The 27834-nt window shown below is 38.3% G+C and overlaps 1 protein-coding gene and 1 non-coding gene across 2 annotated transcripts in view; one reads left to right on the top strand and one right to left on the bottom strand.

Moving 5' to 3' along the window:
• Positions 1 to 27834, top strand: part of WIF1 (WNT inhibitory factor 1) — an 80596-nt gene that overhangs the window by 25710 nt on the left and 27052 nt on the right. Inside the window, exon 3 of the mRNA XM_032170655.2 lies at positions 18094 to 18202. Coding sequence (XP_032026546.1) covers positions 18094 to 18202 — 109 coding nt within the window. The remainder of the gene's footprint in view (positions 1 to 18093; positions 18203 to 27834) is intronic.
• On the bottom strand, positions 49 to 153 carry LOC116479852 (U6 spliceosomal RNA). Its single transcript, XR_004251139.1, has one exon. It is a non-coding gene; the product is annotated as a U6 spliceosomal RNA (small nuclear RNA).

The following is a 27834-nucleotide window of genomic DNA, read 5'->3' as shown; positions in this document are numbered from 1 at the left end:
TTTTGGGTTTTACATTTAAGTATTTAATCCATCTTGAATTAAGTTTTGAAAAATATGGAATGCTTCACGAATTTGCGTGTCATCCTTGCACGGGGGCCATGCTAACCTTCTCTGTATCATTTCAATTTTAGTATATGGGCTGCCGAAGTGAGCAGGATCTGTTTCTTTTCTTTTCTTCTTTACATAACGTATTTCCTTCTATTACAACTGGGGCCCTAACAAGCTCATTGATATTTTCTTTAAAGATAGTCAAAATGAAGATATTCAAAAACCTGATCTCTCTCCCTTTGGTGTTACTGGTCTTCTTTGATCATCCTTTTTTTGTGTGCAAGACATTTGAAATTACCTTTACAAAATAAACCGGACTATTGAAAATAGACTGATAAATAGTTATTATCTCTGCCTCTAGGAATTATAATCAACTAGAGGAGATATGGAGCCAAATATCATATTTTTAATGCAAATGAGTACATTGAATGTATTGTAAGTATTTCTAATTTGAAAGATACTAACATATTTACAAGAGGAAAAGTTCTCTATAGTGGCAGTAGAGCCACAAGGATTGCTTGAGAGTGCTATTTTGAACTAGAGAATCTAGAGACATACAAATTTGCTCAGAAGTGGCTTTGGCAACTTTCAAATATGTTCCAAAATAAAGAAAAATTCAAGCTGGGCACTAGTGGCTCACGCCTGTAATCCTAGTACTTTGGGGGGCCCGAGGCAGGAGGATTGCTTGAACCCAGGAGTTCAAGACCAGCTTGGGCAACATAGTAAGACCCTGCCTCTACAAAAAAAAATACAAAAATTAGTCTGATGTGGTGGCATGCACCTGTAGTCCCAGCTACTGCAGAGGTTGAGGTGGGAGGATGGCTTGAGCCCAGGAGATGGAGGCTGCAGTGAGTCAAAATTGCACCACTGCACTTTAGCCTGGGTGACAGACAGAGACCTTGTCAAAAAAAAAAAAAAAGAAAAAGGAAGAAAGGAAGAAGAAGGAGGAGGAGGAGGAGGAGAATCCATGATAACAGGTAACAAAACTGACTAAGGTGACGATGGAGTGGGGAGTGGGAGGGAAGTTAGTTAATAGTTATTGGGAAAGAAGCCAAAACACAAAAATAACTCCTTTGATGTGTGCCCTCTTTATTTATTGCATTTGGCTTTATATACTTATCTCTCTTTAAAGATCTCATGTTTAGTACAAAAAGATAAGACTAATCTTTCCTTGGATGTCTTTTATTCTGTCATTAAGTGCTCCTTCAATTCAGACTTCTTTGTTGTTCCCTTAGATAGATCAGAAAATTCTGTTGGTTTTGTTTGTTTCATGCTTATTGCCCTTCCTCCCAAAGTGAAGGCAATCAAGCTACACTAAACACCCACATTTCTAATTTGCTAATAATGCAATTTCATTTAATGAGAAAGAGAAAACAAATATAAACCCTAGATAATGTGGTTAATGACATAATGGCTTCCCAGGCATTTGGGATCTTCACACAAGAGCATGTCTTTGCTAAATGAATATATTTTCACTTATATTTTAACAATGATTTGTCGGAGAAGTCTTTTTCCCCCCGATATATTTTTCAAAGCACACAAGCCATGCAATTAGGTAAAAAGTTACTGTCTTTGATTAAATTGCTTTCCGCAAATGAGTGCTTATTGGATCTGGGAAAAATATTTGTCCTTTCAGGCTTTCCAAAAATCCTGCCCTTTAGGTACTACACCCACGCTTAGGGGTTTGAAGAGTTCAAGGCTGACAGTAGCTGTGAAAAGTTTCATAGCCTTTTAAGAAAGTTCAGCGGCTATGTTTGGGGAAGAGATATGTGTATTATGCAGGACTGTTAGCTAATGCTGAGATTGTAACATATGGAATTCATAAAGGTCCAATTACAGAACCGTCACTGTTTGCCATGGTTTTAACTTATGTAAGTTATTGATTATACTTTCATGAGATCATAATCAAAAGATTCTTTGGTAATGGTGCGTTAGAAGAGCTTTATCCTGAACTTCAAAGCCATCCTCTGAGCCTCAAGAACAAAGGCTTAGAAGTTTGAACCGGGGCCAGAATCAGTCTGTATGAGTTAACGATGTTTCAGACCATCCAGGAGCCGAATCCACCTATCCACGTGTGGGAACTTTCTCTCATCACATCAGATCAACAGTTATCACTAAAAGATGACAGTTGATTCAACTTTAATGTGTCTGTGTGTGTGTGTATGTATTTTTTTAATGAATCAGCTTGACTATAGCGTCTGCTCTCATTTGTTTTTATAACCATTTATTTTGACTGTAAAATACTGTCATTTGCTGTGCTTTCAGAAGAGAGTGATTACCATTAAATAGGTATACATCTAGGAACAGGAATTACAAGTGCTCAAAATTTGCAGAAAACAATTCTTAGAAATTAAAAAGCTAAGGTGTAACTTAACGTAAGTAAAAAGTAATGAAGGAGGGCTCAGGTGTGTCCTAATATTCTGGCATGTGTTAAGCAGGCAAAAATAAAGAAAAAAAACAGACTGTGAGTTTGGCTAACGTTACAAATGGCAAATCTGCTGCCTCTCTTTTACTCTTAACATCCTTACACAAATTATTGCATCAAAGAAGCAAAATGCCATCATGTGTAATCACACAGAGCGATCTTTACTCTTTCTCACAGCGGATCCTGCAAACCTACCACGAGGCTACTTTCTCTCTGGGTCTTTGGATGGATGCTCAGGCAGATCCTGAGATTTCTGTAGTCAGCCTGAGATAATAAAATGTCCTCTGATTACTTTAGTGCTAAGATTATTCTCATGCCAGTAATTAAAATCTCCTCTTCTGTGTGGTAGTTAAAATTCTGACCTTTATTTAAAGTTAAGATTCTCCTTTCCCTTAGCTGCGGCTTGGGTGGTTGCAACATGGTTGACCCTTCTCAGTAGGGTCTAGCTCCTCCAGGAGAGGGGTCATGGACAAGAGAGGTCAGAGGTAAGAGGCAGAAAGGAGTTGATGTCACCTACAGAGTTTCCTCTGGCCCCAGAGGATGCTTAAAACTGATCTTGTTATTATGGGCGCTTTCTCGGGTTCCTCCTCTGGGATCTCCAGACAGCTTTGCTTGGGTTAAGGCATTGCTTCCCCTTGAGCTGCATGCTCATAACCATGGTACCCATCCACTCTGATACAGCCACACTGGCCTCTTCGCTATTTTTGTGAATGTGCCAGGTACGCTGCCACCTGAAGGACTTGGCACTAAGCATTCCCTCTGCTCTTCCCCCAGATATCTGCATAGCTTGCTCTCTCACTTTATTCCAGTCTCTAGTAAAATATCCCAACCCAGCAGTCTTCCGCGTCTGTCCTCTCAGAAACAGCAATCCCCTACCATGCATATATATATATATATATATATATATATGTGTGTGTGTGTGTGTGTGTGTGTGTGTGTGTGTGTGTGTGTGTGTTCTGGGATATATGTGCAGAACTTGCAGGTTTGTTACATAGGTATACACATGCCATGGTGGTTTGCTACACCCATCAACCCATCATCTACATTAGGTTTCTCTAATGCTATCCTTCCCCTAGCCCCCTACCCCCTGACAAGTCCCAGTGTGTGATGTTCCCCTCCCTGTGTCCATGTGTTCTTGTTGTTCAACTCCCACTTATAAGTGAGAACATGTGGTGTTTGGTTTCCTGTTCCTGTGTTAGTTTGCTGAGAATGATGGTTTCCAACTTCATCCATGTCCCTGCAAAGGACATGAACTCATTCTTTTTTATGACTGCATAGTATTCCATGGTATATATGTGCCACATTTTATTCTCTGCCATCTTTCTCCACTGAAGTCTTCCACATAGTGCCTGTCATTACTTGATATATTATATGTTCATTTAAATATTTCTTTAAAAATTATGTGTCTCCTCCTCTTTATCACATCAGAAGTAGGCTCCATGAGGGCCAAGAGTTTTTACTTCTTTTGCTGACTGCTGCATCCCTAGTGCCTAGAGCAGAACCTGGCACATGGAAACTACTCAGCAAATATTTACTGGGTGAATGAATGAAAGAAGGCATGAACACAGAAAGATCGGCCAGATATAATGATTTGCTCTTCTGTGTGTACCTCAATTTGGAAAAGATTTTGTTCTTAATTAATTAGAATTAATTTACTTTTTAACCTTTGATCAGAGCTGTTGGTTGAAGTGGATTCCTAGGGTAAAAGGCAAGACCTATGAAAATCAAACTTGCTTTTGGAAATATAAACACAGTAGAATTTAATCACAATACCATTTTACCTAGTCTGTGATTTCTTTTTATTCAAACTGTAATACAGGAAATTGGTTATATAGGATACAATATTGAATTTAACTTAAACAGAAGCAGATACTCTAGTTAGCTCAGTTCAGGCAAATAGTATTATTATCAGAGATTCTCAAAGATAGGGAATAAGACTTCCTCTGTAGTTTTGCTTTGTATAATACTGGGAAATACATGGAGATTTCCTTGTATAATACTGGGAATAATATATATAATGTATAATATGTATTACATATGGAATATATATATAATATATAAAAGACTTGTCTTGCATAATACTGGAAAATACGTGGAGATTTCCTCTCTTTCTTTCATTCCTTCAAATTTTTATTAAAGAAACTAGGTTTTTGCCCTGTAGAGTTTTCCATAGTCTGGATTTTACTGATTACGTCTTTGTGGTGTAGTTTAATTTATTCCTCTATCCTTTAAATTTCCTGCAAATTAATCGTTTGATAAGACATTTCTAATTTATTTTAAAGTTAAAGAAATAGGATAATTCCAATTTTGCCTATATGTGCTAACTTGAACTAGAAAAGGAAGGTTGTTTTGGACTGTTTCCACAGCCCCTGCTTTCACTCTGAACCTTACTCCCTATACCCACAATGCATTACACAGACCCTCCCTTGATCACACCCCTCCAGCTCCCATCACCCAGGAATCTCCAAGCTGCTTTTTTCTATGGGTACTGCCACTGTCAAGGGACTCCTGCTACCACGGTGCACCAATAAAGGACTTTATATTGATCCTGTGTATAGTAACCAGCATTTGTTGAATGCTTACAATGTGCCAACATTTGCACCTGCTTTACATGCATTATTTGATCCTCACGACAGCACTGCAAAGTAGACACTGGCTTCCTTGGGTTCCTCAAGCTTGCCAGAGTCCTCCCAGAGCTTACGCAACTGATCTTTCCTCTGCTTAAAAAGCTGCCCCTCCTTCGCCTGTTTAACCTCTGCTCACTGAGCAGATCTCAGTTCTGCCATCCTTTCTCAAGCAAGCTGTTCCTGACCCCCAAGTTAAGCCAAAGTACACATTCTCTAAGAACCCCACGTACTTCTCTGAAGCCCTTTATCACAGTCTTAATTTTTTACTTACTTGATTAATGATCAGCTCCCTTCCAGCCTGCAAGCTCCATAAGGACAAATACTAGGTCTGTTTTGACTCAGCTTGGCATCTTAGGCACACACAATGCCTTATGCCTGGCACACTCCATACATATGTGTTGAATGAATGTAAGGCTAAGCCTGTACCCAAGGCCAGCTAGTAAATAGTAGAGTTAGAATTCAAGCCAAGCTGGTCTCACTCTAGCCCAGATTTCACCCACATTCTCCCCAGCCTTGTGGCCATTGTTATTTGGACTGTTGGCTCTCTCCCTTCAAGAGCCAGCTCTGGACCAGCTTAGTCTCCCTTGTTGGCCCCTTTTCCCATTTCCCGCTGACTGTTGACTGGGACCCAATTGTCTACCTCTCTCAGCCAAGACTTTGCAAGTATACTTGAGCTTCTGTTTCACTGAAAGTCAGAAGTTTCATACCTTGAATGAACATGGTAAAAGGTGACTTACCTATTTTTTTAGACTACACTAACTTAACTCAAAGTTTGCATTCATTTTTTAGAAACAGTTTTTCAGCCACAAAAAATAGATTAGTCACTGCGGATTCAAATAAGAAGAGAAAAAATCCCTTCCAATGAGGAGAGTTTAATTGGGGTAGGGGCCAGGGGGAAGAGACCAGAAAATAGATTTTTACTGTAAGTACAATAGTGTAAAGATGAGGAAAAGGGGACAGGAAAGAAGCATCTGTAGCAAGGGCAGTTTTACCGAAGAGATGACATTTCATCCAAGCTTGGAGAGGTAAGTCAAAGTTTGCTTGGTGGGAAAGTGCAGGGAGTGGATATTCCAGGCATAGAGTACGAAATAAGACTCGTGACAGAGGCTGGTGGCTCCGTTAACTTAAAGCTTGCTATGGCCAGATCAAAGACCTGTGCGGCAGGATGTGGGAGAAGAGGCTGGTGGGCAGAGCTAGAGAGAAAGTTGTAGCTAGCCAAAGTCTTCATTGTAATAAGAAACAATTAAGGGTGTTAAGTAGGAGCAGTGATATATTCCAGTTGGCATTTAAGAAGAAAAATTGGATGATGATGCCGATTGAGGGAATAAATCTGGAGGGCATGAGTTACCAGGGAGGTAGGTTAGGAGCATGAGGGAGAAATGTCTGAATTTTGGTCATAATATTGGGAAGGAAAAGACGGGAATAAAGCTGAGAAATCAATGAGAATTTGTGGAGGTAGTTGGTAAGAAAGAAGTTTGGAGTCTAAGAAAAACTGCCAAGTTTATGTCTTGGGTAATAGGTATATTATGCTTTCTTAAGGAATACAAATGAACAGCCTCATTGGGAAGATAATGAGTTTGTCCATTATCTTTCCAGTGTTAAGTCCAAAGGGAGATATCTGGTAGACCGTTGTCAATACGAATCTAGAGATTAGGAGAAGGGTGAAAATTGGAGATAAAAATCTTGGAGGCTAATGAAATGTAGGTGTAATTTGAAGTCATAGAAATAGATAAGATGCCCCCAAAAAGAGGGCGTAAGCCAGAAGAGCAGACTAGTAGTTGTTTCCTGGGAACATCAACATTTAAGACAATGGTTCTTAACTTTTTTGAGTCATAGATTCTTTTGAGAATGTGATGAAAGCTAGAATCTGCTCCCCCCACCCAGAAAAATATTCATATGCATATGAACATTGAAGCTATACGTTCTCTAAGGATGCATAGACCCACATTCAGAACTCTTTTTTTTTTTTTTGAGGTGCAATTATAGAGAGAAGAGCATGTGAAGGTGACTAGAGAAAGTGATTGGAGAAGGAGAAGGAAAACTCAGAGAGAGTTGCTATGTATACATCAAAAAAGAAGAGAAGGAGAAGTTAATTGTCATTAAAAGATTTCATAGAAGACAGGAGAGATAGAGATGGGAAAGGGCTCACTGGACTTAGCAACTTGGAAATCATCAGTAACCTTTTAGGAGAAATTTTAATAGTGACTGGGGCAAAAACCATACTAAAGACTGATGGGCAAGAAAACCAAGGCCATGGTTATAGACTCTTTTAAAAGCATGATAATGATGGTAGAGACAGAGTTTTTAATCTTTTCATCACATTAGTACACTTACATGTGCACAGATGGCATAAATGATGGGGCCAGTCTCAGAGGATATGGAAAGGAACCAGGATTGGATATTAGACTATTTGTAGATAGATGGGGGGGATGTTGAGAGAATTCATATGTAGTAATCTCTGTTTTCTTTGTGGATATTGACATCAGTTGAGAGAAGATAGCAGGAATGGGACAGCATACCTGGGGGAAAACTATGAAACTGTCGTATGTACAAGAAGGGAGAGACTAATGATGTTTACAAGAATTTCTTGGGGATTGGGAGGACAATTGAAGTTGGCCGTATAGATTTAGTTAGTCCTCAGATTACGGCTTGTCATCATCGGTGCTCCTCAGGAAATTTTCAGTTCTGCCTTAGTTTCTCTTTTCCTTAAACAGAGTTAATAATGCATGTATGAGTAACAACTTTTAAATAGCAAATGACTAGAAGAGCTTAGAAGAAAATTAAAAGAGCCAAGTATCTTATATCTTCTAGGCAATGACTTTTTCTAAAGTGTAAAATAAAATTTATCGAATACATGACTGTTCTTAAAATCTTCTTTGGTAAGACTAGTTTTGGATTTTGAAAATCTGTAACCAAGAGGTTACGGACTTTTTTTTTTTTTCCTGTTTGACTCTTAGGTAGGAACAGAACAAACTGCTCATTAGAAGATACCTTGTAATATAGTATTCTGAAATATGCAATTGCAATTACTTGAACAAAAATGTCAAATTAAGGCCCTTCTCATAACCTTTACGAAAGTATCTAATGCATTTTTTCAAAACATTAAGCTAAGGGGGAAAGTCTGTGTTTTTTTTCCTCCTTTTTTTTAAATCAAAGAATAAGTTAATACTGTCCATGTGGATTCAATGAAAAAATACTAAAGAATTTAAGAAAACTACCTAGAGCTAAACTAAGAAAAATATGACCTAATTTTAAATATTTTGGAAGTCATCACTGAATATATCTTCTGATAATTTTGACATTTACTTTTTATCAATAGACTGAAGTAAATATACACCCCTGGAGGTAACTATGCATTTTAAAGAACTGTGAAAGAAGTGGAACATTAATTTTGCCTCTTTCAGTTACTTATATATGCTACTCAAGTTTTTATGTACACTTTGTAAATATCATTCTGTCCTAAAAATTTTTATTTGCTGAAATATACCACCATGTGAAATGCATGAAGGAGAGAACAAGGGAATGAGATATTGATGAAGAACAAATGTACTGCATAAGGTGTGAGGGTAATTGCTCAGGATTTTTTTTGTTTTGTTTTATTTTTTTCCCCCAAGATGGAGTCTCACTCTGTCACCCAGGCTGGAGTGCAGTGGCGCGATCTTGGCTCACAGCAACCTCTGCCTCCCAGGTTTAAGCAGTTCTCCTGCTTCAGCCTCCAGAGTAGCTGGGATTACAGGTGTGCACCACCATGCCCAGCTATTTTTTTAATTAATTATTATTTTTAGTAGAGATGGGGTTTCACTATGTTGGGCAGGCTGGTCTCAAACTCCTGACCTCATGATCCACTGCCTCAGCCTCCCAAAGTGCTGGGATTACAGGTGTGAGCCACCATGCCCAGCCAATTGCTCAGGTTTAAAAATATTATTAGTAAAGAAATAGCTCTTAGCACAGTTCTCTTTTCCCTTCATACAGATGAATACCCAATGACTGCTTCTGAAGCTTTAAGAAAAGAAATATTCAAATGTAAGCCTTGAGATGAGATGGAAAAAAAAAAGAAAGAAACACCAGGAAAGAGATTCCTTTTCCCTTCCCAGAACTGTCTCCCTCTGCCTTCTTCTCCCAAGTACCTGCACACACACTGCTGCTTTCTGGGCACCTCCATGCTATGGAATCATCATCTTGCCTTAGCATCTAACAGAAATGTGTCATTGTGCTCTCAAGTTTCTCCACGCTGTTTCTTTTTCCACACCTCCTATTTAGACTGACCCTGGTCCCCACAGTGTCAACCACACCACTTGTAATGACATTTTCTTTCCTCAGTCCCTTATCTTACCCCACCATAGTTGCCTAATGCTTCCTTCCTCCCCATGCCCAATTTTTAGGTTGGCATCAACCCAGGACTTTACTACTGCTTGAGTTGGAGCAGGCTTACTGTGAGGAGGAGGCACTTGTCCTGGAAGCTCGAGGGGAACAGAAGTTTTCAGAAGCCCCACTGCTGCCTACACCACCCTTTCCATTATAAATTTTGGCAAACCAGTGAAAGCAGTGTGCTGAACAGGGCTAAATTTGGTTTAAAGACTACTTTATATTTATACCAATACCTTTCTTTTTTTCAATTTTTAGATGAGCTGAACAAAGTGTTTTCCATTTCCCAGTGCTTTGCTTCTACTTTTCTGTCACCCCTTCCTCAAAAAATAAAAATAAAAAACCTTAACTGTTGGTTTTATTTAATACAAAATAGCAGTATAGCCCTCTGTTGCTTCTCTATCTTTAGACATCTTGAAAGACAGTGACTAGCCAATGATTTGTCAGATAGCCAGGTCTGTTTCTGGTTTGCATGAACAGTGGTGATTCCAAACCCTAGGAGGAAAAAATGGAAAATGTCTTAGAAATTTCAGATTCATGTGAAGCCAAACTGTGATGTCTTGCCAGTTTTAGTTTACAAAACTCTCATAGTCCTGGATGTGTTTATTTGAACTTCAAGTTTTAATATCACCATTATATTCCAATAACCTCACTCCCTCAGTCCAGCCCACTGGCTGTGGTCTAGTCTAGTGTGTATAAAAACAACGACTGGAACAGAAGAACTTGGCTAATTGAGATTTTCTCTTTAGGCAATGTGTCTTCCATTGCCTGTTTAAGCCATGATCAGTAAAATAAACAGCTACTCTGCATGAGAAGGTGCTTTCCCTTTTGCTTTTGAAACAAGTTCTTCTAAGACCTAGTTTCAAAAGGAGGCGGGGAAAAATAGTCATTGTTGATATAGGTTGAGCATTCCTAATCCAAAATCGGAAATCCTCCAAAATCTGAAACTTTTAATGGCCAACATGACACCACAAGTGGAAAATTCCACACCTGACTTCATGTGACTAATCACAAAATTATTTAAAATATTATATACAACTACCTTCAGCCTATAAGGTGTATATGAAACATGGATGAATTTTGTGTTTAGACTTGGGTCCCATCCCCAGGATATCTTATTATATGTATTCAAATATTCCAAAATTTGAAAAACAATCTAAAATCCAAAACACTTCTGGTCCCAAGCATTTTGGATAAGGGATACTCAATCTGTATTTCACAGTTTCCCAATGATAGCACAATTACATCCTGTAATTTATAGAAGGCAAAGTGACTGGAAACCCAAGAGGGAAATATAAACCAGAAGAGCCTTAGGCAAAGTCTTGTGTCAGAACAGGACCTCATTTACATTATCTCCTTACATTCTTTCTGGGAGCCTCATTGCCAAAAGTTGGTGCCAGAACAAGCATAAAATAGTTATAAACTGCACACAGATCAGGTAGATAACAAATGTCAGTGTTTGATTGTTCTTTTTTTCAAAAGTGTTCTGTGTTCTCAATTGTGGGCTGCAATGACTGACCACACAGAAAAGTAAGAGAGAAGTTTTTGGCCCATAAAAGTAACTTAGCAATTGCCAAACAGAAAAGCTGCTGTCTGTCACTAGAATCAGAGGCTAATGCCATTTTACCACAACAATGTGTTGTGGAACGCATCGGGTTTACACTTCGGGATGCTTCTCAGTAGGTCGTTCATTCATTTATTCAGCAAATATTTTTCAAATGCCTTGCTGTGCACAATGCTGAGTGAGTCTCCAGTAGACCATTGGAAAAAATATGTAGTCCTATTCTTAGCCACAAGGAATCCAACATTTAGATGAGAATACAAGATAGAAACATATGAAAAGTTAAATAATAATACATAGTGGTAGATGTTTAAAGGCCAAGCTGGTTTAAGTCCTATCGAAGGTCAGTAGAGGTTAAATCACTGGAATATAGGCATGGCTATGGTATCACCTTGGGCCAGTGAGCTCCAGAAGATGATGCCTGTTAGGGAGTAGTGAGAGATAAAAAGATGAAGGAACCAGGCTGTGGAGACACGTAACAGGCTGAAGGCCTTATCCCAGCCATAAGCGAGGACAGGAAAGGATTGTAACATGGCAAAAGTGGTGGTTTAGTTTGATGTATTGGCCACTTTTAAAGAGAAAGGCGAAAAGAATATTTCAAAGAATGTTATAAAAATGCCAATATGAGGAAATAAATGCTGGATTCAGGTGGAAGTGGTGGGGATGAAAGGAAGGTACAGAATCCTAAGATATAAAAGAAGAAAGAATAAGATTTTGGTGTCTTTCTGTGGGGACATGAGATAGAGGTAAGAAACAGCAATAACCCTGAGATTCAGTATCTTTGTTAATTGAAAAAATAACAAGACTGTTGGCAGCTAAAAAGAAATCAAGTGGGGCTAGGCACAGTGGCTCATGCCTGTAATCCCAGCTACTTGGAGGGGTGAGATGGGAGGATGGCTTGAGCCCAGGAGGTTGAGGCTACAGTGAGCCATGATTGTGCTACTGCATCCCAGCCTGGGCAAGAGTGAGGTGCAAAAAAAGGAAAAGAAAACAAAAGAGAAGAGAAGAGAAGAGAAGAGAAGAGAAGAGAAGAGAAGAGAAGAGAAGAGAAGGAAGGGAAGGGAAGGGAAGGGAAGGGAAGGGAAGGGAAGGGAAGGGAAGGGGAAGGGGAAGGGAAAGGGAAAAGAGGAAAGGAAAGGAAAGAAAAGAAAAGAAAAGAAAAGAATAAAAAGAAAAGAAAAGAGAAATCAAGTGGGGAAGCTGATTTTGGAAGATAATGAACCAGGCTCCATGCACATGAGCATGGGCATGAGGCAGATGGCAAGAAGAGTCTGAGCTTTGGAAGAAGGATGTAAATGGTTCATGTTGAGCATCACTGTCTACAGGGAAATGGTTCAATCTGTGAAAATACCTGAGTTTCATGACAATATAAAAAGAGTCTTAGTGATTTTATATGATTATGAGCTGAGAGGAGAGTTAATGAGGAAACGCAGGAAAATCAAGAAGTGATATGAGAATAAGAAGAGTGTCACAGAGTCCAAAGATAATGAGCTTTGAATTTGAAGAATGAAATTTTGCAGAGGTAACAAGAAGAATTCTGAGGAAGAATGTGAGATCTGGCAATTTTTGCTCTAGATATTCAGATTATTTTAATCATTGGGCATGCTTATTTGTTTTGTTTGGGTCTTTAACATTGAACTATTTTCCTTTCTTGCTTATTTTAGATTTTTTCTGGCCCTTCACATACAGCATAGGATCTATTTTATAGCTCTTTAGTACCTCTCATACCCAGTGAATCTGCTAACCTGAATTCACAGTGAATCTGCAAATCTGAATTCACTCGTATGCTATAACAATAATAGGCTGTTGTGAGAATTAAATAAACAGTAACTGCAGTATAATAAACATTCAACAAAAATTATTTGAAAATCTTCAAACCTTATGGCTTTTGTGTGTTTTGTATCTATAAATGCCTGAAACCTTCTTTAGAATAAAGATGATAACTTTATTGTTTTAATGTTCTTCCATGAGCACTTAGGTCAGCATCACGATATATGGGTTAAAAGAGGTTTGAAGTCCTTGGTTTTATGAAAGATCTTTGATTCTTAACTCAGAGGTTCCTGCAATTATTGTGCTTATTAGATTAAGTACACACCATAAACATAGAACTTCAAAGATAGAAGAGAAATACTGGATTCTCTTCATTCCTCCCAATGGTTAATGCAATTCTCTGCTTCCTTTCTCTATGTCTACCCCAAAAGGAGTGCCAGAACAAAGGCCTTATGAGTTGTCCCATTTTGCTGTTTAAATGATGTCTTCATCTTATCTGGAAGGAACAATCCTAATATTTCAGCCAAGTCCATTGGAAGCAAGTTAAATGACCTCCAGCACTCCTCTCTTGATAATATTTGGGTGTCTTTTATGCTTCTCCATGGAAAGAAAATTTACTGCATGGCAAACCAGGCCAGTGAATTATTCTCCTGAATAGACCCATTCTTTGTTTGAATACAAAGCAAGCTTTTCATGTATTTCCCAAATAATTACTCTGTTTGCCTTTACCTGAGTTTCCTCTAGTGTCATTTAATAGAACAAAATGTACTTTTTCCTAATAGAGGTTTTAGACTCTCCAGTATACTATTTCTCTATTACTGTTCATGCTCTGAGTTCCTTTTACCTAAATAATAAACCTACAATTTGTGGAAATTGTTCCCAAACTTTAAAGCTAGTTCTCTGTTCTCTTTGGCATAGAATTTAGATTTTATTTGCTCTCAAATAAGTTTTTCCAATGGGGAGATTTGGGTCTAAGAATATTTATTATAAATAAAGTAAAAACAGAAAGTCCTGTCTAGAAGTTAGAGTATGGCATAAATATATTGTTCATCAGCCATTTCTTGTGGCTTTTAATTTAAGCCCTTAGGTTAAATGAAGGATATATTTACTCTGTAGTTCATAATACTATATTTGTAGAAATATTTTTACAGTATTGAGGGTTTTAGATTTCTTTACAATGGCAAAGTAAAACTTTGAAAGAAGTTAGTGTCAACATCACAGATAAAAGGTTAGTCAATTTCTAAATGGTTTTCAAGTTAAAATTTTTCTTTTTTCTTCTCTTTTGTTTTTTTTTTATCTTAAAACTTCCCAGTGTGAAGTTAGAATTTTTAAAGACGCAATGAAAACCACAGACAAAATCTTTTTTAAAAAATGTACCAAGTATCCAGGAAATTACATGTTTCAGAGATTCATGCACCGTTAGTTATCATCTTCAGCAAGAAAGAAAACAATTTGGTAACTGCCTTTTGCTGATAAGATCCAAGAAAGAAACCAGTTCCTGCCTTATGATACAGTCTTATTAGAATAAGACAAATATTTACTGATTCTCAAAGAAATAAAAGGGACACTTTTGTGCAAAGTGTGTTATTGATTAGATCAGAGTATTGGGTGTCCAGAGAAATCTATTAAGCCTAGCTGCATCATGTGGAGCAGTCGTGCCACTGCTCATTATCAACTCTCTGATGGTAAGTATAACAGATTCCATGCTTTTCAGCCTACCTTCTGTGGTCATACCTGAAGGCTCTGTGAAGTTACGTTTCTGGCCTCTGAATGAAATTTTTTCAGTTCCATATTCTTTGAACATCATCAAAACTTTTTGAAAGAGACGTTCGGAAGCTATTTTATGCGAATTGCTGCACTTTCAAGGAGACATGCAAGAGATTTAAATAAAATTGTTGTATAAACACAGCCACGTTAAATAGATGTTCAAGAAGAATATTTTATCTATGATCAGAGAATTATGGAAAAAGAATCATCAGCCACAGAACTGAAAGGAGGGTACATGATTAATGCTTTTTTAAAAAATAAATGCACTTATTTCATGAAAAGATATAAATTCACATATAGAAAATCTGAAAAAGAGAGAAAAGGAAAAAAATCACCATCAATTCTACACAATCGTTGTTTTAATCTTAGTGTCTAGTTTTTCTTATTAACTAAAAGCTTATTTTTTAAATTAAATTATATTTGTTAAAATTATTATAGTTTTACAAATGTAATTTTTAAATATATCACACATAGAAAGGTATATTTAATTTATAATGTGACAAAGCTCAAAGATATAATTATGGGGTAGCAAATGATAACTTACATGGTATTTGACCTTTTCATTTCAAAGTTTTTGCATTCTATCCATTCAGTTCTTTTCCATCATTATATGTACTGTTAATAAAGTCTTTAGAATGTTTTCGCACATGGTGTGCATTACACCCAAGTTTATTGTGATTGTTGTTACTGTACTTAGAAATAATTCAAATGTTATTCATTATAAGGGCATATATCACTAAATCCTTTCATAGTGCCAAATAAAATACATTTTAGAACAATATGTTAAATGATATATATTATCTAGTAAAATGTAGAGGGAAGTGCAGGTGGTAGAAGTCATTTAAAACACCTGGATTCATGAAAACAAATCCACTTTTAATAGTCATTGGTTTTCCTGTAGGGACAGAAATACTGTTCTCTCTTTCAAAGGAATTCATTCCAAATTGAATTACCTTTCCTGACAACACTCCTTTCATCAGACTTCTTATAAACCTCTGCCTTCCCTTAAACAGGGTATGAATTACCTGCCTTATGACCCTTTATTCTCAGGGCCATCCTAGTGAATCAATTTTATAAATTAATTTAAACAATGTTGTTACCCACCTAGGGAACTGTTCACAGTGGTCTTTTGGAATCTTGACCACAACTCACAGGAGGGGATGCAGTGGGAATTTGGTCCCTGAAGGTTCTCCTTTTGGCCTAGTGAAACCAGGAAGTGTTTCTCAATTAACTTCAAGTATAGACAAGTTCCCACAGCATCTGAGACTACCCCTTGGCATTATTATCCTCATGTGAAGTCCTTAATGCCTGCTGCGTGTGATACTGTGATTTAAAGCAGCAAATTGTTTGAATGTCTACCATGTATCTCTTAATATCTTTCATGTTGTAAAATAAATTTTATATTGCTTGTAGGGTCATATTCTTTTTTAACCTCCTAGCCCATGTTAATGTAATTTCTTTAATTAATTAATGGATAGAATGCAAAAATTAATTAATTAATATCTTTAATTAATTACATTGAATTAATGTAGTTCTGGGTGTGGAACTGAATGGGTAGAATGCAAAAAATTAATTCTTTACATTAAATTAATGTAATTCTGGATGTCTCTACAGGTAACTGCAGAACCACTCAACTTGCCTCTCATGTTAGCATTGATGCTATTTATTGATTGTTCTTTATTTCTAAGCAAGAACATATTGTTACCATCACAACTCTCCTCCCGCTTTTTTGTTTGTTTGTTTGTTTGTTTTTTTGAGACAGAGTCTCACTCTGTCACCCAGGCTGGAGTGCAGTGGCATGTTCTCAGCTCATGACAACCTCTGCATCCCAGGTTCAAGCTGGAAGCTGATAACTGAGGGAGGAGACTTATGAAAACAATATTGATGATAATAATAACAATCTCTAATACTTATAAATTTCTGTAATGTTGGCATTATTTCTTCCTTAATGTTTGTGAGAATTCACCAGGGGAGCCATTTGACCCTGGAATTTTTTTTGTGGGAGGGTTCTACAATTTTGAATATAATTTCCTTAACAGACATAGGCTATTCGAACTTTCTATTTCTTGTCAGATTTGTTCATTTGTGTTTCTCAAGGAGTTCATTTTATCAAAGTAATTGAATTTATTGGTGTAATATTGATGGCAATATTCCATTTTCTTGCTTAAATGTCTATAGCATCTCTAGTAATGTCTCTCTTTCACTTTTTTTTTTTTTTAGATGGAGTCTTGCTCTGTTGCCCAGGGCTAGAGTGCAATGGTGCTATCTTGGCTCACTGCAGCCTCCACCTCCTGGGTTCAGGCATTTCTCCTGCCTCAGCCTCCAAAGTAGCTGGGACTACAGGCACCCACCACCACGCCCAGCTAAGTTTTGTATTTTTAGTAGAGATGGGGTTTCACCATGTTGGCCAGGCTGGTCTCGAACTCCTGACCTCTAGTGATCCGCCCGCCTCAGCCTCCCAAAGTGCTGGGATTACAGGCGTGAGCCACTGTGCCTGGCCTTCACAAACCCTTTTAATAATCCAGTTGGGAATCCATTAAGCATTAAAGCTCTATAGTGAGATTATGCATCATTACTTTCAGTATTCATGGCCATTTGAGTAGCAGGAATCATTTTCTCAACTAGACTTAGTGGGTAAATGAAAATGTTTACAATGTAAAGGTTTATGGCTTGTTGTCTTATTGTGATGGTGGTTTTTGCATCTTTTGGCTTTTCTCTCCACAATTAAATTGAGACATTAAATATAAATATTTCAAAGGGAATGAGAGTAAAAAATAAATGTTAACAGCGAGATCATGGAATTTGGGACTTCATTACAACTCTCCCAATTCTGATCAAAAGACTCACTTCAGAATTTAGAATTAGGAGTATTAAAGAATGACTAAAATAGCTGAGATGGATTCTAGTCAATGACTGGTTTCACATCACCTATTTCCCTAAGAGAATTTTTTTCTCAACCTTTTAAAAAGACAGCAATTAATATCATTTAAGTCAAAAGATTACTGGGCAGGCATAGTAGCTAAAGCCTGTAATCCCAGCACTTTGGGAGGCCAAGGCAGGCAGATGACTTGGGATCAGAAGTTTGAGACAGACCCCGGCAACATGGTGAAACCCTGTCTGTACCAAAAATACAAAAATTAGCAGGGTGTGGTGATGCATGCCTGTAATCCCAGCTACTCAGGAGGCTGAGGCAGGAGAATCACTTGAACCCAGGAGGCAGAGGTTGCAGTGAGCTGAGATTGCACCACTGCACTCCAGCCTGGGCAACAGAGCAAGACTCTGTCTCAAAAAACAAACAAACAAAAACAGATTAACTATTGTGGCTGTTTTTAATGTTTTTAGGGATCACTTCTCTCCAGAGTCTAACACAGAAGGGTGAGTTGTGCCTACTCAGTATCTAGGATGCTGTGTGCTCCAGAGTTCCTGTAATGAAAATTATCTCTGCCCCATCAGATGGACGATGAATTCTGTGGTGCCTTCTCCCTCTCTGTGGTTTCCATGTTACTAACTGTCAGTGCCTTTGGTTGTAGGCAGAATACTTCTATGAATTCTTGTCCTTGCGCTCCCTGGATAAAGGCATCATGGCAGATCCAACCGTCAATGTCCCTCTGCTGGGAACAGTGCCTCACAAGGCATCAGGTGGGTGGTCTTTGCCTGGAAAGGTTTACACTTAAAATGTAATGATGATGAGAATATTTAAGATGCAAATGTCCTACATCAGAGAGGTTATGAAATGTTTTCCTGAAGAGATTTGTTGATTTTAGGACTGTTCAATTGTTATTCTTTGGGCAAAGGATTAAGATGGGAATGAAGAAATGATGGTTATATAATTTTCTAAAGATTCAGAATAGCCCCAGCCCAGCCCACACTAAGTTCATAAATGATTCAAGACTTTTTTAAAGAAAAAAAAGAGAAAGAAACACATCTGGTGAGATATGTTTGGCCAATGTATGGATTAATGAGATACACAAAAATGTGGCAAAGATACAAAGTAAGTGATTGGGGGGCAAATGGGATAAGTCAAGAAAATTCCCCAAAAGTTAGCATTGTATTAAATTAGAATTTGAAGGAGAGAAGAGACATGGAAAAGTGGGAGAAAGGGGTTCAACGTTTCTAGTCTAATCATCCTTCTTTGCTAAGAAAATAATAGTATGTGATATTTGTTTCAAGCTTTTCAGCTTACAACAGACTCACTCTTGCGTTATCTAATTTGAATACTAGGAGTGATTCAAATCCAGAATTGCAGCTCCACTTTCTAAATTAAAAAATTAAGACTTAGGAGATTTGACTGACTTGCCCAAAGTCAAATATTAGGATAGTAATAAGCAGTAGAGTTGAGACTAGAGCCCGAGATTTCTGACTTTTAGAAATATGCAGAGATCACTTGTGTTAACATCCTAATATATTTCCTTCTCATCTTTTTTCTCTGAATTTTTACATACTTGCAATAATATATATTTGGTTTTGCGTCATGATTTTTTTTTGCTTTTAACCTTTTAACAACATAACCATTTCTTACGTCATTATGGATTTTTTCAAAAGTTGTTTTTAATGCTCTTACAATATTCTATTTTATGGATATACCATAATTTGTATATGCATTCCCTTGTTTGTTAATGATGTTGTTTTTAGAGTTTGAATATAGCAATATCACAATATTTTTTTAAACTAATGGATGGTAACTTCCATGCACATAGGAGCCCTATTTTTTTGTTCACTGTGGCTCCACCCCAGGGCCCAGCACAGAACAGGTATTCAGAAAGTAATTGTTGGATTAATGTGCATACCAAAATCTTGGTGCTTATCTCATTAGTTTGTTAAAATCGATTCCTAAAAGTTGAATTATTGTGTCAAATGATAGGAACTATGAGCTTTTTAAAGATTCTTAAATTGCCAAAATGCCAAATTACTTTCTGTAAAGGTTATCATACCCATTTTTACCCTGGTTAAGCAATAGGGAGAATGCTTGGCTTACTGTAATCCCATCAACATAGGTTATTAATCACATTAACTGCTTTAGTGGCTCAAATAGTGAAAAGTCAGGCCAGGTGTGGTGACTCACACCTATAATCCCAACATTTTGGGGGGCCGAGGGGGGAGGATTCCTTGTGTCCAAGAGTTCAAGACCGGCCTGGGCAACATAGCGAGACTGTCTCTACAAAAAATAAAAAAAATTAGTCAGGTGTGATGGCACATGCCCATAGTCCCAGATGCTCAGGAGGCCGAGGCAGGAGGGTTGTTTGAGCTGGGGAGGTGGAGGCTGCAGTGAGCTATGATTGCACCACTGCACTCCAGCCAGGGCAACAGAGGAAAAAAGAAAAAAGTCAGTCTCAAAAAAGAGAAAAGAAAGAAAAAGTAAAAAGTTATTTATCACAGTCTTCTTTTGGTATTTTTTATTCCTATTAAGGTAGAAAATATTTTCTTGTATCTATTAGACCATGAAAAATGTGTACCATGCTCATTTTTATATTGAGATAATAGTGTTCTTCCTACTGATCTGCAAAGCTTGTTGTATATTAGGTATATTTATCACTTACTGCATTTTTTTCAATTTAATATTTATATTTTATTTTATTTTGGGGGAGAATATGCAGAGGCTTTAAAATCCTATGTGGTCAAACCTATCTTTTCCTTTGCAATTTTTTCCACTGCGTTTATGTTTTGATACTAATTCCTATTCCAGAAAGCAATTAAGTTATAACTTTCATATGCATCTAGCATTTTATAAAAATTTATTTTTGGATTAAGAAATAAGGCTCTAACCTGAATTATTTTTGAGTCATTAACTTTTCTTACATGAGAAGTTGAATTGATTCAAGATACGCTGTTTATTTCACATTAAGTTTTTCTACACATAGGGTGTGTTTAGAGATTACTCTTTATTTTACTATTGTGATAGTGGTAGCTTTATAGTGTTTTAAAATCATCGATGGCATACTCTCTCTTTTTAAAAAAATGTAGTCTTATTCTTCTAGAGGAACGTGAAAATAAATTTTGTCAGATGTCAAATAAAAATCCCCTTCGGAGCTAATTTAAGTCTCTAAAGTAATCAGGAGATCAGGTACTTTTACAAAGGGCATTTTCAGATTATGGTTATCTACCACTTCCAGTGGATCTGCCTTGTTGCGTTCCAGTGCCGTAAGAGTGGGAGACTAAATAAACACAGAGTTTCTCTAATTTCCTGACCTAAGTGTCATCGTGGGTGTAGACAGGAGGAGTATAACTTCAGTTTCTCTTTGATCATCACAGTGCTGCAGGTGTGACCAACAGTCCCCCTAGAGGATCTGTTTCTGACTTAGATGAGTTTGGGTTCTGGGTGAAGATTTATTCACCAGAGATGTGTAGCCCCAAGGACGGGTGTATCTATTCCAGAGATGTGGATACGCTGATTCCACTCAGATGGCATTGGTAGGGCTTTATTACCTTGTGGAGAAGAGAAAGACACTCCAGCCACCAAATTCTTGGAATATGGTCATCACTCAATCTCAAGCCATGTCACATGGTGTTCCTTTTTAGTTGAAAATAATTTTCTTTTTCTTTTTTTTTTTTCTTGAGACAGAGTGTCCCTCTGTCACCCAGGCTTGAGTGCAGTGGTGCGGCTCTCAGCTCACCACAACCTGCACCTCCTGAGTTAAAGTGATTCTTCGCCTCAGGCTCCTGAGTAGCTGGGATTACAGGAGCATGCCACCATGCCTGGCTGATTTTTGTATTTTTAGTAGAGATGTGGTTTCACCATGTTGGCCAGGCAGGTCTCGAACTCCTGACCTCAAGTGATCTGCCTGCCTCGGCCTCCCAAAGTGTTGGGATTACAGGCATGAGCCAGCACCTGGCTAAAGATAATTTTCTATAAAATTCTTCTTGATCATATTTTTTGCTCTTTTTGTTTTGTTTTGGAAGCAGTCAGAATAAACTAAGTACATAACATCTCACAATTTCTATTTTATATTTTTCTTTTTTTCTGATTAATAAAGGAATATAAGCTCATCATAGTCCATTAAAAATACATTAATTAATTACCAGTTATACCTACCTGCTCAGCTTCTGGTAAATCTTGCGTCTTTGAATTTTTAATTTAATGCTTGTATCCTAAGTGCTTTTTTCACTTTTTGTGTCTAGTTAAAAAAAAAAAAAAACTCACTGAAATTCTACTTCTTAGGAAATTGACACATAAGATTTTGAACATATGATGTGAGGATATTTTAATAGATCATGTTTAGATAGAACATCATTTTCTAATAATTTAGGTTCTTTATAAATAATAAATGTAGAGGAAAAAGTGGGTGACACTTTGGTCAACCTGAAACTAAAAACAACAAGCCTTCTTTGGGAACCAGGTGATATGTACACATATGCCCATGTGTGCACACACACACATCCTTTGCATATACAACTCCCTCACCCCACCCCACACACACATAGTCTTTTAGAAGCAGATGTAGGATTTGTTTGTAGAAATGCAGGTGCAAGAAGTTTATGGGAACCTTAGACCATTGCAGGGCAGTTACTCATTAGCCTCATTAGCTCAGTCCCTCCAGTAGGAGATGTGAAGGTACCTTGCATTATTAAAAAGTAACCAAATCAGTGTGTCTTTGCTCTTAAGCATCCAGGTAGCATTCATTATTCTAGAAGGCTATTTTATACCCCCAAGCTGCTAAACTGTTCTTTTATCCTACAGACTCCTATATGCCTAAACATTGCATGAAAAAAGAAAACTCTTGATCTTTAACAGTTATGAAGTGCCTGCCTTCTGGCATCAGAAGAGAACAAAAACAGGAAATACAAACTGCAGGGTGGTTCAGTAAAATTACTGAGTTGTATAACAAAAAACAGTTTCATGAAGCCAAGACTTTGCCTCTTTGAACACTCTCTTTGTCTGACCGTGAAACCAACAGAGCAGTGGTGTTTCTCAACTAGGACTTTTAGGAATCCAACGTCTACACTGTTAAATAGGTGCCCATGCTGGAGAGACCATCTTATAGGTGACCTCAGTTCTTAGCAGAATGTGAAGCCCAGAGTTTGTGCTAAGTATTTGGTAAGAGAATGAATGGCTAGCAGGGCAGCTTGGAGGACTGATGAATATTTATGTTGGATATTTCTAGTGATGTAGCGGTTCATGATCATGTGGTGTGGAGGATGCGCTCTTGCCTGCCTTTCTCATCTCTTGCCCTGTTGTAAGGACAGGGACTCAACTGACTGGAGGCTGAGGCTATCTGAGCACCATGTCCATCTGTGTGTGGGAGCAGTATGCAATCAGAACAAATTTGCTGCTTTCTTCTGTAGAAGAGTTAGTTGATGTGCAATCAATTGCATATCAGTCTGTACTTCAATGCTGTGAGTTATATTCAATCTGCTTAGTTTTTCTGAGTTGTTTTAATTCACCTCATTTAGATTATACATCCTATTCTGCACTGGAATTCATATCTGGTCCAACTTCATCTAGCATTTGGGAACAGTGGCTCTTTACTCATATGCCTATTGTTGCAAAAGTACATGACTTTCACATTCCTGTTATTCCTTGGAAGCAAAGAGTCTCTTTTTCTCTGTGCATCTGTTTTTCTGAGTGCATGTTGCTGGTATTTTATTCTCTACATCTCCCACCGTCTATGGTGAATTTCTGTCTCTGTGTATATGTGCAGGTATGTGCATGTGTGGAAGTGCAAGTGTGTGCCTGTGCACACAAGGTATATGGTTGTGTCTACTATAACATATATCACATCTGTTGGTACCTAGTTTGTGACAGACAATATGCTAGATGCTGAGATTACGAAAACAAGATATAGTTCTTGCCTTTGAGAATTCTCATCCTTAGCAAAGGATGCAAATCATAATTAAATCATTACACCACAATGAAATAATATATATAGGTGTTTGTAAAATATATAAATGTAATCATATAGGCAAAGCTGTTAGGAAAGACTAAAGAAAGCAAATACTATTTAATTTTGGCCTTGAAAGTTGAGTGGGAGGACAGTAGGACAGAAAACACAAGAAAGAACATTCCAAGCACCTGGGGGTGCAGTAAGGAAATTGTGGACGTGCACCGCACATTTGGGGAACTGAGAGAAATAGTTTGCGCAGAGCACAGGATTGACAAAAGGCAATTACTGGAGATGACTACAGTCAGATTTTGTTTTTTTAAAGCAAAATTCTTTGAAAACTTTTAAAAGGTGTTTAATTATAAATATTATTACCTAAATGGTCTTATAGGTAAAGTTTATATAAACAGAAAGGAAGACAACTGGGGTTTGCACAAGAGGAAATAAAATTTTTACTTTGTGTTTTAAAATTGAAGAGTGGATAGGAACAGCTCCGGTCTCCAGCTCCCAGCCCCAGCGACACAGAAGACTGGTGATTTCTGCATTTCTGCTTGAGGTACCGGTTTCATCTCACTAGGGAGTGCCTAACAGTGGGTGCAGGACAGACGGTGAAGCGCACTGTGCGCGAGCCGAAGCAGGGCGAGGCATTGCCTCACTCGGGAAGTGCAAGGGGTCAGGGAGTTCCCTTTCCTAGTCAAAGAAAGGGGAAACAGACGGCACCTGGAATATCGGGTCAGTCCCATCCTAATACTGCGCTTCTCCAACGGGCCTGGAAAACGGCACACTAGGAGATTGTGTCCCGCACCTGGCTCGGAGGGTCCTATGCCCACGGAGTCTCGCTGATTGCTAGCACAGCAGTCTGAGATCAAGCTGCAAGGCGGCAGCGAGGCTGGGGGAGGGGCGCCCGCCATTGCCCAGGCTTGCTTAGGTAAACAAAGCAGCCAGGAAGCTCGAACTGGGTGGAGCCCACCATAGCTCAAGGAGGCCTGCCTGCCTCTGTAGGCTCCACCTCTGGGGGCAGGGCACAGACAAACAAAAACTCAGCAAAGAACCTCCACAGACTTAAATGCCCCTGTCTGACTGACAGCTTTGAAGAGAGTAGTGGTTCTCCCAGCACGCAGCTGGAGATCTGAGAACAGACAGACTGCCTCCTCAGAAAGGACTTCAACACCAAAAACCCATCTGTACATCACCATCACCAAAGACAAAAAGTAGATAAAACCACAAAGATGGGGAAAAAACAGAGTAGAAAAACTGGAAACTCTAAAAAACAGAGCACCTCTCCTCCTCCAAAGGAACGCAGTTCCTCACCAGCAACAGAACAAAGCTGGATGGAGGATGACTTTGATGAGTTGAGAGAAGAAGGCTTCAGACGATCAAACTACTCTGAGCTACGAGAGGAAATTCAAAACAATAGCAAAGAAGTTAAAAACTTTGAAAAAAAATTAGAAGGATGGATAACTAGAATAACCAATGGAGAGAAGGGCTTAAAGGAGCTGATGGAGCTGAAAGCCAAGTTTCGAGAACTACGCGAAGATTGCAGAAGCCTCAGTAGCAGATGCGATCAACTGGAAGAAAGGGTATCGCTGATGGAAGATGAAATGAATGAAATGAAGAGAGAAGGGAAGTTTAGAGAAAAAAGAATAAAAAGAAATGAACAAAGCCTCCCAGAAATTTGGGACTATGTGAAAAGACCAAACCTACGTCTGATTGGTGTACCTGAAAATGATGGGGAGAATGGAACCAAGTTGGAAAACACTCTGCAAGATATTATCCAGGAGAACTTCCCCAATCTAGCAAGGCAGGCCAGCATTCAGATTCAGGAAATACAGAGAACGCCACAAAGATACTCCTCGAGAAGGGCAACTCCAAGACACATAATTGTCAGATTCACCAAAGTTGAAATGAAGGAAAAAATGTTAAGGGCAGCCAGAGAGAAAGGTCGGGTTACCCACAAAGGGAAGCCCATCAGACTAACAGCTGATCTCTCAGCAGAAACTCTACAAGCCAGAAGAGAGTGGGGGCCGATATTCAACATTCTTAAAGAAAAGAATTTTCAACCCAGAATTTGCTATCCCGCCAAACTGAGCTTCATAAGTGAAGGAGAAATAAAATACTTTATAGACAAGCAAACGCTGAGTGATTTTGTCACCACCAGGCCTGCCCTAAAAGAGCTCCTGAAGGAAGCACTAAACATGGAAAGGAACAACCGGTTCCAGCCACTGCAAAAACATGCCAAATTGTAAAGACCATCGAGGCTAGGAAGAAACTATAGCAACTAACGAGCAAAATAACCAACTAACATCATAATGACAGGATCAGATTCACACATAACAATATTAACGTTAAATGTAAATGGGCTAAATGCTCCAATCAAAAGACACAGACTGGCAAACTGGATAAGGAGTCAGGACCCATCAGTGTGCTGTATTCAGGAAACCCATCTCACGTGCAGAGACACACATAGACTCAAAATAAAGGGATGGAGGAAGATCTATCAAGCAACTGGAAAACAAAAAAAGGCAGGGGTTGCAATCCTAGTCTCTGATAAAATAGACTTTAAACCAACAAAGATCATAAGAGACAAAGAAGGCCATTACATAATGGTAAAGGGATCAATTCAACAAGAAGAGCTAACTATCCTAAATATATATGCACCCAACACAGGAGCACCCAGATTCATAAAGCAAGTCCTCAGTGACCTACAAAGGGACTTAAACTCCCACACAATAATAATGGGAGATTTTAACACCCCACTGTCAGCATTAGACAGATCAACGAGACAGAAAGTTAACAAGGATATCCAGGAATTGAACTCAGCTCTACATAAAGTGGACCTAATAGACATCTACAGAACTCTCCACCCCAAGTCAACAGAATATACATTTTTTTCAGCACCACACCACACCTATTCCAAAATTGACCACATAGTTGGAAGTAAAGCTCTCCTCAGCAAATGTAAAAGAACAGAAATTATAACAAACTGTCTCTCAGACCACAGTGCAATCAAACTAGAACTCAGGATTAAGAAACTCACTCAAAACCGCTCAACTACATGGAAACTGAACAACCTGCTCCTGAATGACTATTGGGTACATAATGAAATGAAGGCAGAAATAAAGATGTTCTTTGAAACCAACGAGAACAAAGACACAACATACCAGAATCTCTGGGACACATTCAAAGCAGTGTGTAGAGGGAAATTTATAGCACTAAATGCCCACAAGAGAAAGCAGGAAAGATCCAAAATTGACACCCTAACATCACAATTAAAAGAACTAGAAAAGCAAGAGCAAACACATTCAAAAGCTAGCAGAAGGCTACAAATAACTAAAATCAGAGCAGAACTGAAGGAAATAGAGACACAAAAAACCCTTCAAAAAATTAATGAATCCAGGAGCTGGTTTTTTGAAAAGATCAACAAAATTGATGGACCGCTAGCAAGACTAATAAAGAAGAAAAGAGAGAAGAATCAAATAGATGCAATAAAAAACGAAAAAGGGGATATCACCACCGATCCCACAGAAATACAATCTACCATCAGAGAATACTACAAACACCTCTATGCAAATAAGCTAGAAAATCTAGAAGAAATGGATAAATTCCTCGACAAATACACCCTCCCAAGACTAAACCAGGAAGAAGTTGAATCTCTGAATAGACCAATAACAGCTTCTGAAATTGTGGCAATAATCAATAGCTTACCAACCAAAAAGAGTCCAGGACCTGATGGATTCACAGCTGAATTCTACCAGAGGTACAAGGAGGAACTGGTACCATTCCTTCTGAAACTATTCCAATCAATAGAAAAAGAGGGAATCCTCCCTAACACATTTTATGAAGCCAGCATCATCCTGATACCAAAACCTGGCAGAGACATAACCAAAAAAGAGAATTTCAGACCAATATCCTTGATGAACATTGATGCAAAAATCCTCAATAAAATACTGGCAAACCGAATCCAGCAGCACATCAAAAAGCTTATCCACCATAATCAAGTGGGCTTCATCCCTGGGATGCAAGGCTGGTTCAACATACGCAAATCAATAAATGTAATCCAGCATATAAACAGAACCAAAGACAAAAACCACATGATTATCTCAATAGATGCAGAAAAGGCCTTTGACAAAATTCAACAACCCTTCATGCTAAAAACTCTCAATAAATTAGGTATTGATGGGACGTATCTCAAAATAATAAGAGCTATCTATGACAAACCCACAGCCAATATCATACTGAATGGGCAAAAACTGGAAGCATTCCCTCTGAAAACTGGCACAAGACAGGGATGCCCTCTCTCACCGCTCCTTTTCAACATAGTGCTGGAAGTTCTGGCCAGAGCAATCAGGCAGGAGAAGGAAATAAAGGGTATTCAATTAGGAAAAGAGGAAGTCAAATTGTCCCTGTTTGCAGATGACATGATTGTATATCTAGAAAACCCCATTGTCTCAGCCC

This window comes from Hylobates moloch, unplaced genomic scaffold, assembly GCF_009828535.3.
Source record: "Hylobates moloch isolate HMO894 unplaced genomic scaffold, HMol_V3 SCAFFOLD_12, whole genome shotgun sequence".
Classification (NCBI taxonomy): Eukaryota; Metazoa; Chordata; class Mammalia; order Primates; family Hylobatidae; genus Hylobates; species Hylobates moloch.
The sequence above is the reverse complement of the archived record's forward strand: the minus strand, read 5'-3'. Positions and strand labels throughout refer to the sequence as shown.